At 41.8% G+C, this 20,450-nt stretch overlaps 1 protein-coding gene across 1 annotated transcript in view; it reads left to right on the top strand.

The window, feature by feature from the left end:
* Positions 1 to 20,450, top strand: part of cables2b (Cdk5 and Abl enzyme substrate 2b) — a 40,990-nt gene that overhangs the window by 6,985 nt on the left and 13,555 nt on the right. Inside the window, exon 2 of the mRNA XM_071477477.1 lies at positions 16,003 to 16,098. Coding sequence (XP_071333578.1) covers positions 16,003 to 16,098 — 96 coding nt within the window. The remainder of the gene's footprint in view (positions 1 to 16,002; positions 16,099 to 20,450) is intronic.

Here is a 20,450-nt window from a genome sequence, read left to right as displayed (position 1 = left end):
ATATAATTTTTTTAAAGGAACAGGAGAATTTCAAAGTGACTGATGTGCAGTGTAGACTGGCTGATGTTTCATTAGCTGCATTATGAAAGCAACCAAAAACACAGTGTCAGCCAATAATCACTAGCTAGCTCATAGTTCCTGCGCAGTGGCCCAGGCGATAACTGGAGGAACTTATAGTTTGTGGGGAGGGAAGCAATAATTTGAGAAATAATTTTAATTGCATGCAAAATTAGTAAATGCCCTTGAGTGCAAAATCAGTCATCAAATGAAAATACACAGATTTTAATGTTAAAATACTGATTATTTTTTTAATGTATTTTATTTCAGGATTAGATTTGAGAAAATGTATTTTTCATTTCATGAGACCTTTAATATGCAGTAAATAGTTTAGCCTCAATGTAAATTGATGTTTTTTTGAGTAGAGTTTCTTTTCTTTATTGCTTCTCTTAAAAGTCACACTTAAAGGGACACTTTAACCACCAGATAAATAACTTTACGTTCAAGGCGCTGAGAGGTCAAGACACTGACCATAAACTGCAACATCCACACTTCAGCTCCAGCTGAGCCCCTCGTTACATCTCCTTCTCCCTCATTTCCTGTCAGCTCCCTACCATCTGTAATACAGGTATAAAAATACTCACAGATACTTGGGGGGGATAAAGGTTGTATCTGTAGCCAGTTTTTCCGTAAAGCCTTTGGGTGTGTTTTCTCCCGGAGTCCCTCCCTTGTTTTCTCCCAGCAGAGTAAACACAGTTTTAGGGTTTGGTCGCTCAAACTGAACCTGGTTGTTAATCAGCTTTTCTTTTCCTTCATGTGTTTTCTGGTCCCGGTCTTTAGTCCCTTTCACCCTCCCTCTCTTGTTTGTGTCTTTGCAGTTTCTTTATCTTTCATATATTGATTCTCTCTCTCGTTCTCACATGGACTGAACTGATATGTTCAAACTTGGTGATTGAAGTTGCTGATATTTTGTATTAACATTTGTTATATCTTAATGGTTCGTGCTCTAACTGGTGAGCCACCGAGGGGCTCTGTGTATGAATATTTGTTATCCATTTTCTATTATGGTTTCATGCTTAAGGTAAAGCTGCTGCTGCACCTGTGAAATAGTCTGTCTGACCTCATGTAACAGCAGATACATGTTGTCTTGATTTTGTCCTTGAATGTTTTAGTTGAACTCCCTCCCCCCTTTTGCTCTCACTCTCTCTCTCTCTCTCTCTCTTTCTCTGTCTCTCTCTCCCTCTCACACACACACACACACACACATGCACACAAAATTGACTCCATGTAAGTTTGAGCAGTGATTTGCTCTGTTGCCTGAAGCAGAAAATTTATCAGATTCAGCAGGAACGCTTATTAATTCAGAGTTAGACACACCCTCTGGACTAACACACACACACACACACACACACACACACACACACACACACACACACACACCCACCCACCAAGACATACACATGATGTCAGTCAGATTCCATCACCTATCTGGGCTGGTTTGTTCTCATAGTTCTTTGTGTGCGTGTGTCTGTGTGTGTGTGTGTGTGTGTGTGTCTAAACATGCATGCCTCTCCAGTGAAAACAGAGCTGAATCCCACTCTGCTCCACACCCTGAACAAACACAAAGCACACGCATGATTTCTGTTTCTTTCAGTCTCCAGCTTTGCTTCAGACCTTCTCCTCACTAATGTGAATGAATCTGAAAAGGTGTGTGTGTGTGTGTGTGTGTGTGTGTGTGTGTGTGTGTGTGTGTGTGTGTGTGTGTGTGTGTGTGTGTGTGTGTGTGTGTGTGTGTGTGTGTGTGTGTGTGTGTGTGTGTGTGTGTGTGTACCTGTATCCTCTCCTTTGTCTCAGCAGGATGAAGTCCAGTCTGCCCACTCTGACTCTCTGTGGCCTTTGCTATATCACAGACAGCCACACAATCCAGGTGTTGTCATGACTTTGTGTGTTTGTGTTGTGTAGATCAGTGACATGATGGTTGGTAATAAAAGCCTACGGCTGTCTGTAAATCCATGGCTGCTGCCTCCATCAAATGTTTGCTTCTTTGAAACGAAACAGTTGTTCATGATGAACACCAACAGCCATGACCATGATCGTGTGTGTGTGTGTGTGTGTGTGTGTGTGTGTGTGAAGGCTGACAATCATGTGTGGTTAGAGGACAGATGAACATCACTGTGCTCCTCTCACACAAAGACACACACTCTCAGTCTTATCAGTCACATCCAGTTTACAGAGCTCTGTTCTCCAGCAGACTGAAGGGACGTCCCCCTTCTTCTGCTCCAAGACTCACATCACATTATTTAAACCTCTGGGTTATTTATAAAGTTGTGAGCGTCCTGCTTCATATTCATACAGCGTTTACATAAACTAGTGCCACTTTATTTATATCAAAACAAATGCCGCCAGTTAAGAAAAGGCCATCAGATAAGAGGAGACTGCAGCTTCATAGTTGAGGGGCTGGACAGGAAAGACCTGGTCACCTCAAGTCCAGTGTAACTAGATTAATCTGGTCTGTCATATAAACACCATAATCAGGTTTTATCATATTAAGATTCTAATCACATCAAGAACAGCCCTTTTAACAGAGCTGGATTACGTATTCATTTTACAAGATAGTCTTGGTTTCACACACTTTAGTTTGGTTTCTGCTTTATGGATAAACTTGCCATAAAAACAACCCATTTCCCCAGATGAATCCCCAGTTTCAATATTATATTCATCATTTATCTCATTTATCAACCAAGAATGTGAAACTTTATGTGTCCAGCTTTGCAGCTGTGAGAATTTGCTGCTTTTCTCTGTTTGTGAACTGAATATCTTTGGTGTTTAGACGGCTGGTTAAACAAAGGGGATTCTGGGAAATTCTGATGGGCATTTATTCCCGGTTTTGGACATTTTCTGCACAGAGCACTAACCGATTAATCAGAAAAATAAGTTGGAAATGAATTGACAATGACAGTAATCATTAGTTGTCTCTCTAACAGAACTACAGGTAGACACCAGTAAACTCAGAACATGCAGTAAAGTCTAGAAAATCTGTGCTGGTTTGAACAGACACACTCGAAAATGTAACTTAAGATGTAATAATTCTTAATCGTTTATAGGTTGTATGTCCAGGTCTGTTGGTGTTGGTTGTTGTGCGTCGTAGGGGTTGTGTTGTGTATTGAGAGTCTCATTGTGAGTATGAGGGATATGGATGTGTATTGATGTATCTGTTGTCGCTGAAGTATTGTCTATAAATTTATGGGGACCACAGGAGAAGTGCCCACTATTACAGTGGCTAACGAGGATCTAACAAAATAAATAAATCTGGGTCTGCACCCGGACGGCGGGTCTGCCTGTTAATAACCTCCACCGACGACTTGTGTACTCCCTGATTCCCGATCCAGTATTTCAGCGTTTCCCAAACTAGTATCAGAGCAATTTTAGTTGGAAGTCACAGTGGAAGCAAAACAGACATAAACACTCTTAAAGAAAATTAGCGTTAACACTTAAACCTATGTAACATGTATGAAGTGAAGCAGTATAGTTCTGCTCATTCTGTTCACACTGCAGCAGTCATCAACTCATTAATTCAGTTATTTATTTACCACCAAGTTCTGTTTTCGAACCACATGATCAAAAGTGCAGCTGCATTAAGATTTGCATCAATAATCGCCAAAAAACAATGAGCAGCAGCTTGTCAGCTGTCATAGAGGAAATACACAATTGTTGAAACATATTCACAGGAAACAGCTTTTGGTAGCTTGAAACACCAAATGCAGAGACGTGTTGTTTGTCTCCAACGTAATTTGAGAGAAGAGGATGATTCTTAAAATGTTCTGGTTTTTTTTTTTTTGTTTTTGTTTTTTTGAACTCAGGTCCTCACATTTAAAACATCATGGCCTCTTTCTGGAGCTGCCATTTTGTGTTGGAGATGAGACACAGAAACTGAGCGCAATGTCCGGGGGGGGGGGCTTCAGGCTGAAGGAGAAGCAGGAGGGGTCTGTTAATCTGGTGATGTAAGACGCACAACAGGCCTGCTGGGTAACCCTGTGTGTGTGTGTGTGTGTGTGTGTGTGTGTGTGTGTGGGGCACAGCCAGAGGTCCATGTAGTGTAATCTGTGGAACGTCCAGTGTCTGTCAGTGGGTGTCACAGGTGTGGACAGACTGTTCTTACACTATGCCGTCAGCTGTGTGTGTAGGACGAGGATTTACACAACAGAGCATTTAATCTATGGTTGGTGGTTCATCAGTGACAAAGTGTGTGTGTATGTGGGGTAAGGATTTAGTATGGAGGGTATTTAAGTAAAGCTCTGTGTGTGTGTGTGTGTGTGTGTGTGTGTGTGTGAGGCAGGGAGGGAGAGATTTGAAAGCCTCTGTGATCTCAAACAGATGGACAGAGGTAGAGAGACAGAGCCAGTGAGGGAGCGAGAGCACTATGTTTACATTTTAAAGTCATTTAGCTTTAGACATTTTCAGATATAGACGATGGTCAGAATTACCAAGATCAGAGATTCACTCATCTGTGTTTTTCTCCCACAGACCTGAGAACGGAGTCAGTGCCGGCCCAAGCACTTTTTTCAAATGTAAAATCTGTGAACCTCATTGTGTGGAAATGAGACTGTAACTTTTACTGCACCAACATGCTCTTTAATTTTAGTTGCATTGATTTAATAAAAAATAAAAATAAAAAAAGACATGAAATTGCTTCATTATGAGTGCATTGTGAGTCATGAGTGCAGTCCCCGAAAGCACCAAACGAACTGAGCAGAACAACAAACTGACCAGATAAAGTCGGTACTAGTGCTGATAGACTGGTGCATTCCTACTTCAGATAAAACTGGTTAGAGAAAAAAGTAGGTGGAGGTAAGAAACATCAAAGAATGAAAGCGGGACAGTTGTGGATAAACAGCTGCTGAGCTACTTACAAATCGCTCTTTTATATGATGATATAGGACAAGAAATACCAGCTTCTCATCGGTGGTGAAAATGTAAAAGTGGGGACCACAAACTAACTCCTGGTCAACAGTTGAAACCTCTATTCAGTTTTTTAAAGCTTGGGGTTGATTTATGATTCTATTTTTTTTTTTATTTCTTGCAAAATGCATCAGAACTGAGACAAAGTTGAAGCATTTTTTAAGACTTCAAGCGGAAAATACTGCTCCACCTGCAAGGCTGTCATGGTTGTGCATATGTAAAAAAAAAAATAGGGGTGTAGCGGTACACAGGAGCCGCAGTTTGGTTCACACCACGGTTTGGACGTCATGGTTTGATACAAGTTCAATACAACTAGAAAAACCCAAATGTATAAGGACAGGTTTTTATTTCATTTAGCGTCATAAAGTTCCCCCTGAGGTAGTTGGTACAGCCTGTCCTGTATTAAACAGTAAAAGTGATATTTTTATGTGGGGCTGATTTAAAAAAAAAAAAAAAAAAAAAAAAACAAAAGGTGACAATCAGGAACGTAACTGGGAAGTTTCTCTAATGTTAAAAGTACAAAATGAATAGAATAATAAAAAATAACTTGCGCTACCTCTCAAAACCAGATAATGCTTCGCGAACAAACTCAACCTGAGAGCACAGAGTCATCTTTCAGTCTCTTCCTCTGGTAGATTCACTATGAGATAACCAGAGCCTGTCAGCCACCTGCAAACTACAGCGGGTAGTGCAGCTATTCACACCACAGTATGAGGATTGTTGTGACGGTTAATGACTTCTAATGTCATCTTTGACTCAAAGTAGTCTTTCCTGCAAGTTGGAATATTATCATCCCAAAGAATTAATTAATTAATTGAATTAATTGAATGTGTGACCCAGCTTTAATTGCAGTACCTATAGTAATGCTTTAGATGCCTCACACTAGTCTACTGGTGAAACTAACCAAACCCTGAGTTAAACTGTTTGCAAACACACTTGAATTCATGATGGAGGAGTTAAACACAGTGGATGTACTCAGTGGTTTCAGTGTACATAACTGAGACCGGAAATCTTTGATATTATTACAGTGTCTTCAAACTGAAACAAACATTCAGTCCTGTGGTATATAAGAGAATGAGCACGGTGGACGGCCTTAAGAGTCAACACTGACTCCACAGAGCAAGAGATCTGCAGAGGCAGATTAAGCCAGTGTGTGTTGATATAAGCCAGTGGTGTGTGTGTGTGTGTGTACAGAGTCTATTCTGGGCTGAAACAGTCTGCCTCTGATCAGTGGGCACTGTGTGTGAGGAGGAAGCAGCTGTCAGCTCGCTCATCAAGATACAACAGAAGCAAATATCATTGATCCTCGAGGGCGAGTCGGGTCACAGCAGGACAGAGTTCATCACAGCTCAGAAAAAAACTGGTGCCACTTGCTTTGCCACAATGGTGCGTTTTGAATGAAGGGATCCAGTCTGATTTTGTTGCAAAGATTTTTCAGTTTGATGTTGTTTGGTATGACTGTTTGGTTGTGAGGATAAAACTGAGAGCAGCTGTTATTGATGCCCATCATCGACTCTTTCATGATGTTGGAATGAGAGCAGATATTCTTGGAGGAGAGGCAGAGATGACGACACAAGGAAGAGAAAGAGTGGCGCTGGTGTAGTTGAGAAGATTATATCTGTTTCTCAGGCTCCCTGGATAATCTGACATATTCTTTGTGGTGTTGAGACACACTGTTCAGTCACAGCACAGAGAGATGGAGATGAGGTATGAGGATGAGCGCCGTACACATTTACTATGTTTGATCTGTTGTTTAGTGTCCCTTGTCTAGGTGATCACGATGCCATTCAAATTCAAAAGGCACCAAATAACTACAATATTAAAGTGTCATGACAACGTGATGACTAAGATGTGTTCTAGTCATATGATGGAAATGCATCCGGCCCCGTCAGACACACTCACAAGTTTTATTCCTCCCAATTGCAACTAGTGAATGCTCTGTGACAATTCCCCCCACAGGGTCTGTCACTGTGATAATGGCAGCGCAAGTGACACAGATATTATACTGAAAGCAGCTGTCGCTAACTGTTTCTCCACATGGCCTATAGTCACGCAGAAGATGTAACATGCTGTTGTGGTGTTTACCTGATCCCTGCTCAGTTCAGCTAATGATGATCTGTCTGCATTAGAGTGTGGTGATCTGCATGGACGAGGGAGCATGAATGTTGTTGTAAATAAACTTCTAAAGTGAAAAAGTTCCTCTTTTCATAGTTTCATAGTTCACAATTTAGAATTTGAGCTAAGTTCACAGTCCAACAAAAGGAACTACTTCACGTTAATTTCCTCTGTTTTCTTTGTCTTTTTCAGTAGGACCATCTGTCCCAGCCTCATTCCCTGTAAACTTCTATACAGTCACAGACAGCGATTACTTTTAAAAGATAAGACAAATGAACGTACATGTGTACATGCTGTGAGTTTGACTTCGGTGGAGGAACTTTGCGGCTGTTGGTTTATGACTGACTCTTTCTTAATTGGAATCTGCAGTGATTTGTTCATGAAAGTCTTCAAATGTTCATACGAACTAACCTCAGCAGCATCAGTACCGTGCCACCACCAGACACCAAACCAGACAAATGCCATGTCACGTTAACCCCTGCGTGCCGCTGTAAAACCAAACCACAGTTCTTCTTCTAGTGTTTTGGTTTTTTTTTTTTTTTGGGCGGTTGGCCACAGCTCTTTGGTTCAGTACCACCAACTTCTGTTGTGTGACAGTGAACAACGCTCACGTTCATTAGTTACAAACATGTTCAGTTCATTGTTCACCAAAAAATGAGCGCATTCGATGAACGGTGCTTATTTAGCCTGGGAAAACCAAGATGGATTCCAGTCATGTTTGTGATCTGGCCACTGGAGAGGAAACTGTAAACAAAAGGATTAAATTGCCTCTTGATTTTTATTATGAGAGATTGGTGTCATTTATGAGGAATGATAGGTGTGAATGAGGCCCGTCTCTCCTGTCTGACTGATGGGATTTGCATCAGGTTTACAGATTTGGTAACAGCAAAAAAAAATGATGAGAAGAGAGGGAGAGAGAAAAAGGGACACAAAGTATCCACTTGTTTTAATCCACTTTGACATATTGAAGATGAAAATCCTGACAATGAAACAACTAAAACAACAGCTTAACACTTCTGAGCAGGAAATTAATTGATAAAAAAATAAAAAAAATAAAATTCACATCTCAGAATCTGAATTAAATCAGCCTCTGTGGAATTATTGCTGCATAAATGCTGCATCACTCGGCATGAAACAGCATCTTTATTTTGTTCAGTTAGTTGGTTCAGTTAATTTTATGTGATGTAATCAGAGCTACGGAACTAGACTGGAGACAGTCAGATGGATGTGTGTGTGTGTGTGTGTGTGTGTGTGTGTGTGTGTGTGCGCGCGCGCCAAAGACAGAAAATATAACAAGAACAGAAAGTTTAAAGCGAGACAGATGAATGATGTTATTTTTATACTATTTTTAGCATACAGTGTTCTGAGAGTGTGTGTTTGCGCTGGGTTATTTTAAGCTAAAACGACAGCAGCTATTATTAGACTCTGGTGTTGTTCATGACTCAGACTGAGTAAAATGACTCTGTGTCCCAAATAAGTCCACCAGTACAGTCCCTGAAAGCAGACCTGCAGCTGGTTCTGGGCCCTGACCTGCACAGTCACTGTTTCCTGTGTGATTTAATGGAGCTGTAGCATTAAAGGTCAATTCAAAGGTAATTCTGAAACATACAGTAGGTGCTCTTTAATTTTTATGGGCGAGACCCATTAAAATACTGGTAATTTGAATCATCAGTTGAATATCTTTCTATTCAAACTTCATATTGTAAGTTAATTCATCTGCCTGTTTTGCTGTGTTTTTTGACCTGTGTTTTACACTAAGGTCCACTCATGTTGAGCTTTTGTTGGCGATGGAAAAGGCCACAATCGGCATTCACACGCAGGTAAAGTGACGCTATTTGTCGGCTCTGACCGGCATTGATGTAAACACAACACCCAGTCAAACATGCTAATTTTTGCCTCTTTTGGAGTTGTGATGCCTCTCAGACTACAAACACTGTAAATAGACCTGTCACAGCACGGTGCTGTTAAACCAGAAACACTGCAACGACATTGCGCTCAGGGATGAAAGAGTGAGCTGCAGCCCCGAAAGAAGTTTTAAAACCACACAGTCAGTGACTGAAGCGTCTCCCACGGAGGCTGCGACTCTTACAGGAGCACGAACCTGAGAATGAGACGTGACGGATTCGTTTTACCAGTCTGCATGGTGGCTAATAGCTCACTCTTTGAACCTGTGGCTGTGTCTGTGTGCACTCTGTAACTGCATGTGATGACAGTGCTCCCTGCAAACCCGACTGGCAGTGTAAAATGAGTACCGTATTTTCAGCACTATAGGGCGCACTGTCAATAAATGGTCTATTTTCGAACTTTTTTCATATATAAGGCGCACCGGACTATAAGGCGCATTAAGCGAAACAAAACAGTCAGATAAGTCAAACTTTATTAAACGCGTTCACAATAACTCCCACCCTTGTTCAGTTGTAACACGTAAAAAAAACACAGTCTGATACCGCTAAATCAAACGTTAGCGTATTCACAATAACTCCTTATAGGTCCTTATACACGCACACTGTAATATTATGGTGAAGCACAGTATGTATTACTCCGCAACGCTCCTGACTACAATAGCCGTAATGCTGCAAGCGGTGCGGCTTTGTAGTTTACCAAAGTCGTACTAAAACATTCTGACAGAGCGCCGTGAGCGCCGTGTACCACACAAAATCGCTTCGAGGTCAGTAAGCACAACCAGAATTAATCCATATATAAGGCGCTCCGGATTATAAGGCGCACTGTCGTTTTTGAGAAAATTAAAGGCTTTTAAGTGCGCCTTATAGTCCGGAAAATACGGTAAATTGGCTTTTTATCGGGTTGCTTGGGGCATGACTGAGAGCAGTGACTGCTTTGTTGTGACATCGCAAAGTTCCAGAAGTCCTGACGGCTGGTTTTAAGGCTCAGTTGAATACAGGCTGCGTGCATTTCTCTGCTGACTGAGGCCTTGATACTTTCACAGTATTAATATAGAACCTACCTCTCTCTTTGATATGTTCATGCATTAATTTATTCTTTTATTTGTTGTAAAATGGTGGCTAACATTTTCTGAAACTGAGACCCACCCACATGCTCAGCTCTTGTGTGGGAAAGGGCATCAGCCTTTTGTTTTGGCTGGTTGACCTTTAGTTTTAATGGCACAGAGATAAACATGTTTACCAAATCATGTCAACAACTCAGAAAGTCTTTCCAGGGAATCTAAAATACAAGCAGGTTCTAAAAGTAGATAATCTGAACCCATCTCCTTTTTTAAAATGGTATCTAGAAAACAACCATTGTGGAAAGTAGAGGAGTGACAGGCGTCCTCGTGCTCTAAGGGTTAGTGGTTTGATCCCCCAGTGACAGTAACTATGAGTAGTAAATATACAGCTTGTCTGAACCCCCAGTGAGTCACTGAACATACAACCAGTATGTATCTTTATCAAAACACAGATCATCATCCTCATCCTCTGCAGCAAGGGAAATGGCACACTGGATTTTTCCGTTCCCACAGAATGGAAACTTTCCACAACATCCCGGAGAGAAGGAGCTGACTGGTTCTCATGGAAATAGGTCGCTGGTCAGACTGTTGCGATAATGAGTCTGCAGATCCACAGCTCAGATACTGGGACAGATTTAGACGGACTGGGAGAGTGCTGGCGTAAGCTATCACGTTCTTATCCAGATATTGTTTATGTTTATGACTGTGGTGTTTCCCCCACTGAAGCCTCCTTTAAAGATAACTAACAGAGCTGTTTGTTGAGACAGTGAAGCACTGGCTATAATCAACCCACCATTTAAGATCATAATTTTGTGTCAGGGTTTGTTTGTGCTCCATCCAAACATGTTGTCAAGTCCTAATTATTATTTGAAGCTGTCAATCATGAGATCAGGTGACTACTGTCATTACTGCAGAACTGAATAACACTGCTCATTACTCAGCTGTGTTACCTCATGAGAATAGTTGGGCATCAAGCCTCGGTTCCAGAAGTCCTGACGGCTGGTTTTAAGGCTCAGTTGAATACAGGCTGCGTGCATTTCTCTGCTGACTGAGGCCTTGATACTTTCACAGTATTAATATAGAACCTACCTCTCTCTTTGATATGTTCATGCATTAATTTATTCTTTTATTTGTTGTAAAATGGTGGCTAACATTTTCTGAAACTGAGACCCACCCACATGCTCAGCTCTTGTGTGGGAAAGGGCATCAGCCTTTTGTTTTGGCTGGTTGACCTTTAGTTTTAATGGCACAGAGATAAACATGTTTACCAAATCATGTCAACAACTCAGAAAGTCTTTCCAGGGAATCTAAAATACAAGCAGGTTCTAAAAGTAGATAATCTGAACCCATCTCCTTTTTTAAAATGGTATCTAGAAAACAACCATTGTGGAAAGTAGAGGAGTGACAGGCGTCCTCGTGCTCTAAGGGTTAGTGGTTTGATCCCAAGAAACAACAACTCCGCCCACACCAGTACATCTTTCCCAGAATGAGGGAATAAATTAGCTCCATAAAATGCTTCTTTATAAAATCAGACCAAAATGTGTCTGCTGTATCAAGTATCGAAGGAAGGCTGCTAATGAAATTTTAGACAATTGCTGTGTCTCAAATTGGTTACTTCCATACTCACATTTGCTATTTGAGTCCCTAAGTGCATTCACATTGATGGCAACATGTAGTGCACTATAAGTACCCGGATGGTGCTCTCAAAATAGTCCAAAAACAGTGTAAAATGATGGACACCTCAGCAGTCGCCATCTTGGCTACGTAGCAGAACGAGGAGAACCAACAACTTTTCAAACTTGTGACGGGGCACACACAGGAATGTGCACAAAGGTAGTGCTTGATTCGGGGCTCTACCCAGCTGAAATTCACTCACTAAGCCAGTGAGTATATGTTGTACACAGTGTACTGCATGTGAGTGTACTGAGTGAAGTATCCGGTCTGAGACACAGTAAGTGTTTTGTGGCTGCTTGTGTTTGCACAACATTTGAGAACTTTGGTTTCTTTTGCTAAATGAGATTTGTAGAGAAACATGTTTCCTTAAAGGTTTTTTTTTTTTTTTTCAGTAAAAAAAAAAAAAAAGACCCCTCCAAATCAAATTTCAAATTCCGAGTCATATTGCATTTGCAATATCTGCCAAAATAATCTCAATATGACTTTTTCCATGTTGCTGAGCGCGACTGGCAATTGAAGGTCGAGGTCTTGCACAGAAACAAATGATCCAATGTTTGTGTGTGAATGTGTCTGTGCCTGGTTTCAAGTCCTATAGATTTTTCCACGAGTTGGCTTGTGTTCAGAATATGACCGGAGAAGGTGAAGGTGCAGCAGTGTCAGGCTCAAAGGCTGCAGGCTGTAAAAAGAAAATCAAACATGTGACTCTAAATATGACTGTGTTGACCATTGTGGCCATATTTGTCTGAAATACTAGCCATCATCATCATCATCCTCATTATCCATCAGGGGCATTGGCCAACAGGCTCCATTCCCACACAATAGAAACATTCCACAACATTCTGGAATGCTGTGGAATGACGGTTCCCATGGAAATGGAACGCTGAGAAGATTCCATCATGTGACTGTGATGTTACAGTAGTTACCAAGGATAGAATCATTACAAACAGACTGTTTGGTTTAATAACACTGGATCAGCAACAGCTAAGACTGTTGTGTTCAGAATATCTTGACTTTAAAGCTTCATTTATAACCCGACGAGGCTGACCGCTCAACATCTTGACTGGAACGGTTGGAACCCTACATTTCAGTATCGTGACACAGTTGACATCATCTGTGCAGTGTTTGTGGTGTCCAGTGTATTTATGGATTGTGTATTCCACCAGGACACTTATGTCTAATTGTGTCTCAGCATGTTTCCCAGACCACTGACAACTGTCAACTGACAGATAAAAAAAGAACAATGCAGTGATGTGACTTCTCAGGTTGTTCAGATAAAAAGCACAGACTGGACACAGTGCCATCTGTCACATGACACCAATGACAGATCCACGGAAATGCAAGCTACACTGTTCAATGTCGGAACAAAATGGCGGCTGGAGAAGGAAACACTCACTCTTTGATTCAGAAAGGCCAAAATCTGATATTCACAAGCTGATTTTTGATTCTGCGTATTACCTGTTGATAGGAGAAGGACGGGTTCTCAGGCTCTGTTCCATACAGAAGCAGGTCTAGAGAGGTTGTTTTGCTGTTCTGTCTGGGTAGAAGCCTAAACGTGAACTGTCTGAACTGACATTTGTCATTCTGACCCTGTTCAGACCTGGTGTTAACATCCGTAGCAACATACACGTAGCCAGGAATTTAAGATATGAAAGATTAATATGAGAAATCAACTATTGTGGTGGAATTTCCTGTTTCGATCGAAATATAGATTTTTATAGAACATTCTGTTAAATCTCAATATTACTGAACGAGGAGGCACATCTAACTAAACCAGATGTTGTTACTGCATAACACACATCAAACATCTGCTGAACAACACTGTTCTGAGAAGCAAGGGCTGACAGTAGGAAGGTCACAGAGTCAGATAGTGAGCAGCAGTGATGAGCAGTGATTTAAACTCCCTGTGGTGGAATCATACGGTCAGCCATAAAAAAACCAAAAAAAAAACAGAACAGATGCTTTGTGTGTGTGTGTGTGTGTGTGTGTGTGTGTGTGTGTGTGTGTGTGTAAGCATGTGTCTTCATGTATGTATGTATGTGTGTGCATTCACAGTTGTGTAACAGCTTTATTTCTCAGCAGGTCTTAGTGTTCTACTTACCTCCAGGGGCTTATGGCTCAAATCTGCTCTGTGCATGTTTGTTAAATATTTGCTGTGTTTAAAAATACGTTATGTTGTCACACTGTCCTTCACACAGGGCCTGGTGACATTTTGACTATAGTATTGGAGGCTAGATAAAGTCTGGGATTCTGTTTGGTTTATCTCGGACGAACACTTGCACAGGTGCTGGATTAAAACTCCATCTTAAAGCAAGAATCAGCCAAAGATCTGCACATGTCTGTGCTAAAGGCTCCCAATTATTTTAAGTGAGCACTCTTTCAGAGGTTTCTGTCCGATCTCTGGTTTAGGATCATTGTCATGCTGGAAAATTCCTCTCCTACCAAACGTCTTGAGACTGAGGGTCATCTTCTAAACCTTTTGCACTCATGCAGCCCCATATCAGTGAATTCCCACCTCCATATTTCTCAGTCGGCCCCATGCAGTCACTGTGGTGGTCCTGACAAGGTCCACACCAAACCTGCTGGAGCCCATCTGATCCCAATAAATATGGTTTGGTTTAATCAAACCAAAGGGTTAGGGTGGGTGCCAACATTCACCAAGCTTCTTTTCATTTTCTTTGACAAAGTGTGATCCTGCAGTTTGGTGCCATTTTGTGAGCAATGGTTTTCTTCTTGGTGATGTTACACAGTGTCCTTCTCACTGTCTGATCAGCCACTGAAACACCACTTTCCACAGATAAACCTTGTTCCAAGCTCTTAACTCTCTGTCGGTCAATGCAAGGTTGTGCAAATAATGAATGGTGCTTGGTGTCGTTTTCTTGAGGGCAGTCGCTGCACCTTCTGTGATTGGTAGTGCAGTTCTTCCTGTACCTCCTAATACCTGCTGCAGCTGTTGTTCAGTAGCTGCTGATGCTGATGCTCTTGTCCTATCTTCCTGACATCTCATAATCTGCTCAGGCAGTTACTCACCATGTGGAGCCATGTTGCATTAGACACAACCCAGACTGAGAAAACTGAGAAAACTGTGTTGTCCACATAACCCGAGGCACCAGACGGTTTGTTACACAGAACCATCTGGGAAACAGGAAACTGTTTGGAAAAGGGCAGGTGCTTTCAAAAACTACTTGGCAGGTGATTGGATGAACCATCTGCCTATCAAGCTAACCTCTGTAGGATCCACCAGTGTTAACAAACAGTTGTTTCCTGCTGTCATCTCACCTAAAACACACCCATAGCTGCCAGTAGCTCCTCCCTCAGAGGACGCTGATTGGTGCGAACCACTGTGGTTCAGGCACAAGTGAAAAGCTGTGGAGTCGGCACCAGAGTCTGGTGAGAAGGAATTCAGCCGTCTCGCAAAGAGAAACAAACAAATGATGACAAACCACTTTTTGATTAGAGGCAGATCTGTTTGGGTGGCTCAGAAATAGTTTCCCTATATGTTTGTAATATATGACAAACATCTGTGTGTATGTGTTGTTAATGTATTTTTGAAAGGCTATGTGTTTGTGCGCCATTAGAATATGCATGTGCTCTATATACAAATGTGAGAGTGTGGACCTCTAAATGCACACACATGTGCATAACATGCAATCACAGTCAGTGCAGGTGCCGTGTGACTAATGCTGATGTCAGTATTGTTATGTAACCGCTGTGATGTCAGTGAGCTGAGCTCCTTGGCCTGCTTTCATGTCAACGTCTGTTGTTATAATCCACGAGGTCGACACAGCGGCATAAACTAGCTCAGAGGCTGACCTTCAGCAGAGACACACAAACACGCACGCACGCACGCATGCACGCACGCGCGCGTCACAAATCAGCAGGGTTTTGGAAGCTCACAAACAAAGAATTACAAACCACAGCGATCACATGAAGGATTGAATGTTTTAAAATTCCCTGAAAATAATGCTCTGTGATTGTTGTGAACAGCATTTCCTATTATTTCTTAATAGGTTACAGTAACAGAGAGGGGGGGGTAAATATGTGTGTTGATGTAAAAGAAGCTTTGTCATCCTAACACCAGTAATGAGAAAGCACTGAGCTTTCTGCAAGAGAAACGGTTCTTTACTGTCGTGTTTTGTATCTAACACAGTATTTATGTTCCATTTGATTTCAGGCTTCATTTTGTGTGTCTGTGTGAAAGTGTGTATATTTTACACACACATGCTGATCCTGTCGTGATTAACTGAATTGAGGGCGATCCCTGTCGTTAATCTCTGTGTCTCTCTGTCCTTCAGGACTCGTAACCTCTCTGGTGGTTCTCCCAGACCTCGACACACCAAGAAGATTCACTTCATCAAAAACATGAAACAGTACGACACGAGAGGCAGCAGGTGAGACACACACACACACACACACACACACATATTGCTCTGTTGTAGCAGTAGTCTGTAACATCACACACGGAGAAGAAATATGAGTTTAATATTAAAGAGTAAAAATAAATTTCCTGTTTCTTGTTTGGTGGCAAAGTGGTGGGTTTCTACTTTGTTTTATTTCTATATATTTGTTTCTATATTTTATTATGTTTAAGTGTGTGTTTCACTGTAAGGCAGCTTTCCCCTGAAGGACGCTAAAGATAAAGGTAAAAGTTGAAGGTGGCAGATATCACACTGTCCCACTGCTCCAGCCAAATCTCCGTCCAGGTGTAGACAGCGAGCAGCAGCATGTTGAGCCGTGCTGTCCGCAGGGTGTAGAGTTACTGAACAACACGAGGTCAGGACGGTGGGCTGAGGCTGTAGGTTGGTAAATGTTCTGTGACATTACAATAGCAGCCGCTGAGTTTTAGTTTTGGACATGAAACCTGAGTTGTTGGGGGCAGTAGCTCCTGCTGACGACTGTCAAAGAATATTTGTGGGTTCTGCAGGAATACAGGGAGCTGCACTCACAGTCAGTCCACCATTGTGCAGTGACACTGGCTGTGGGGTTGAGGTGGTTGAGCGTCCAAATAATCCTTCCTAATCTCAACAGCTATATGTGCTGTAAAAATATGTTGAAGTTAATGCTTGTTTGCTTGATCTTGTTAAAGGACACAGGGACCACAAGTCTGATTTTTCCACAACAGTTCCTTGTCTTTAACCTTTACACATGCAGCTGACATGCAGATGCAAGCCCACCTTTACTCTCCAGCAGGAGGGAGCTGAGCTGCTGGTTTGGCTTTTGCAGCCTGGGCAGTGTCATTCTGTTCAGTCAGTTCTTCCTCTATTGTATTCTATTCTCCTCCTTCCTTGCAGGGTTTATAAATCAGACCTCTGGGTCAAAGGGACTCAAGACTGCACATCAGATAATAATACACTCAGGGCTGATTGTTTTAAAATAGATCCAGTGAAGAGCAGCAGAGCTGTTGTTTGTAGTTCAGCCAAGTCTCCATGTCGTCACTGAGTTAATGTAAGTGAATGTTGGAGCTCTCCTGCCTCAGAAATGCTGCTGTTGAGCCTCTGGATCACAACCCAGGACTATGAATGGGTCACCAAGTGGTTGTTATAAATATGTATGTCAGTATTAGTGCTTCCCTCAAACCTCTGCTGCCAGCGATGTTGCCGGTTTTCATGGTAAAAGTAACACAGTGCAGCTTGAAAATCATTAGAATACAAATAGAGATGCAGATGAACAGATGTTAAACACATACTGGTAAAATCAGTGGAACAAACTCTTTTCAGTGATCGCTGTATCTCAGACGTCTGCTGGGGGAAAATCCACTGAGGAATCGTGGGAAAATGAGCCTTCAAACTACAGTTATCAGATCTGTTGTTATCTGTAATCAGATTTAGGCATTTTCCACAGTGACAAAAGTAATTGGTTTGATTTCCCTCTGTACATCATATGTTATGCCTCCACAGTGACGTCAGCCAGGGCTGAAGGTATTGTGTTTTATGTCCATCTGTATGTCCGTCTGTCCTGTTCTTGTCAACGTACTATGTCAGCAACGCCTCGAGGGAATTCCTTCAGATTTGGTACAAACATCCACCTGGACTCAGGTGGATGGATCTGGATTTTGTTGGTCAAAGGTCAAAGGTCAACTTCGCAGGGACTTCATAGAACACAGTTTTGGCCAAAACTCACAAGTTCATAAGTGAATTATGAAACAATTTAACATAAATGTCTATAAGATAAAACGATGAATTGATGCAGATGGTCAAAGGTCAACTTTGTTGTGACGTCTGTTCTGCAAAAACACATTTGACTATTATTCAACACTGTAACTCAGGAAGGGGAGATTGTGACCATATTCCATGCAACTTGACTGGTTGTCAGAGGACTATAACACAGGAGGTAATACTGGTTATTTTATAAACTTTTCATTGTTGAGATTCACCAAAATGTGAATCACTTTGGGAGAAATGATCGATTTAAATGGAAATAAGATGTAAAACAGAAGGGATGTGAAAGAATCTGTAAAAAGTGGCTTATTATGGATTTACAATATCAATACCACGTGGGCGCAAATGCTCTGAGCAGGCGAGTCTGTGGTTCGACGCTTAGTCGGCCGGACTCTTTGCTGCACGTCATTCCCCTTCTCTCTGTCCCATTTCCTCTCACTCTATCCCATCGAATAATAAAGGCATAAAAAGGGCCAAAAAAAAAAAACTGAAACTGTCCCATCTTCATTGTTCTTGATGCTCTCCTTTTCCTAACTGAAGTCAAATATTTGTGGTGTTTTATAAACTGTGGACAAAAAACTGTTTTCAGAATCCAAATTGTAAACAACTTTAAAGAACGACCAAGAGCATGTGAAGTAGCACTTACTCCCTAACCAACCCCTTCAAAACAACAGCATATGGCATTCATGTTGTTTCTCTGCTGTAAAGAGAGGGAGTGAGAACTGAACACAAACAGCCTAGGGTTTAATAAAACACTGCTCTACTGCACATCCTGTGTGACAATGAACTTTCTTTCATAAAGGTTAATAACATAAAGTCAGTGGTCACCGTTAATATCTTTGGCCTGGCCGAATAGTCTCATCTTGAGTTAATTTAAAGGTTAAATTAAAAGAGTTAATTTAAGAAATAAAAAATCGGATGTTTAACTTCTGTTTCCCTTGTTTTTCTCGGGCAGTTGTGTGTGGGGCTCAGTAGTTTCAACCTCAGGGTTGTAGAGTCAGGGTTCAGATCCCAGTGGGAACATTGTTTATTTTTCCTGAAGGTGATTATGGAATAATTTGCCCCGCTGTTATGAAACGTGTTGTAATAAATGGACGAGTGAAGGGGACAGATCCCCAAAGGAGTCACGTTTCCAGCAGATCTGTTGTGATGCTTCTGCTGTTTCCACTGAACTCCCCGGTGACTTCCTGCTCTTGACTTTCCCATGCATCACGGGGAACAAGCCGCGTGTGTGTGTGTGAGTGTGTGTGTGTGTGCGTCAGCGTTACACACAACCAACAACAGCATTAGATCCAAATTCATAATCTGTCTCATGGGAAGGACAGAGGAGAGGGAGCAGCAGGGACAGAAGGGGTCAGGCCATTTTTTACAAATGTGTCCAAAATAAAGTAGTAATGATTTACTCATTGTGACTCTTCATGTCCAATTGTACAACAGAAAACTGCATATTTTCCTCTTGGCTTAAAAAATAGGCTTAAAATCTACTGAAATTCTTTCCCCCTTTGGATGCTCATTAAAAAAGTACCATACATTTGACCAGGATCATGTCATGATGATAAAAGGAACCTCATCGTTTGGATTATCTGCTGTCTGGGGCCTTTCTTCTTCATAAGTCTAAACAGACTACAGTATGTCTGACTCCACAAATGTTAGCTGCATGTTTGAAAGATCAGATACGATCCTTCAGGCTGAGGTAAAGACCTGTGTGAGGCACTGACTGTAGTGCTGTGCACACATGAAGCCAAAACATCCCTGATATGATCGTGCACTGCACAGTAGTGATCATCGAGGTCCTGCCCATACACCCGCTCGACCCAGTCACAAGTCGATCACAGCTGTCAGTCCTGACGTTACAGCCCCTTTTTATAGCATCAATAATTAGACTTAATACTTGAACATCAGTGTGATAGGAAAAATGTATTTGACTATGTCCCATTGGCTGACATGCAGGGGGGCGGGGTTTATACTGCAGCCACCCACCTGGGGGGGATCAAGATGTTTTGGCTTCACTTTAGAGGAGCTGAGATGTCGTCCATCTTTATATACAGTTTAACAAACGCTCTCCTGTTACTGTTGACTGGATGTTGTTTTAGTGGTCAGCCACACAACTGTGTGTAGCCTGTTGTGTTTCAATGTTTTTCTGCTGCCTGAAACAGGGACTTGAGGTCTCCCAGTGGGTGCTGAAGGACAAGTGTAAATAATTCATCACAAACATGATTTCCTCACAGATCAGTGTGTGTATGTTTTCACACGCTTCGAGTCATTTTCCAGCCTCTTTGCTTCGTCCAAAGATAGTGACTGTAAACATTTTCCTCTGAGACACAAACCAGGCGAGCGACGCTGTTCTGCGGGGGTTTATACTCCAGAGGACATGCAATAACAAAACACAAACACACACACACACACACACACACACACACACACACACACACACACACACACACACAAACACTCTATTCCATTGAAACCTCATTACAACACATCAGTGCTAAGCAGAGTCTCTGGTAAAGGTGCAGACACTTCAGTCAATTAGGAAAGTGTGTGTTTGTGTGTGTTGCCAAAACACTGAAGTCCCTGGGGGGATG

The sequence above is a fragment of the Trachinotus anak genome, unplaced genomic scaffold, assembly GCF_046630095.1.
Source record: "Trachinotus anak isolate AG129_WGS33_773 ecotype Australia unplaced genomic scaffold, CSIRO_AGI_Tana_v1 ptg000004l, whole genome shotgun sequence".
Taxonomy (NCBI): domain Eukaryota; kingdom Metazoa; phylum Chordata; class Actinopteri; order Carangiformes; family Carangidae; genus Trachinotus; species Trachinotus anak.
The sequence above is the reverse complement of the archived record's forward strand: the minus strand, read 5'-3'. Positions and strand labels throughout refer to the sequence as shown.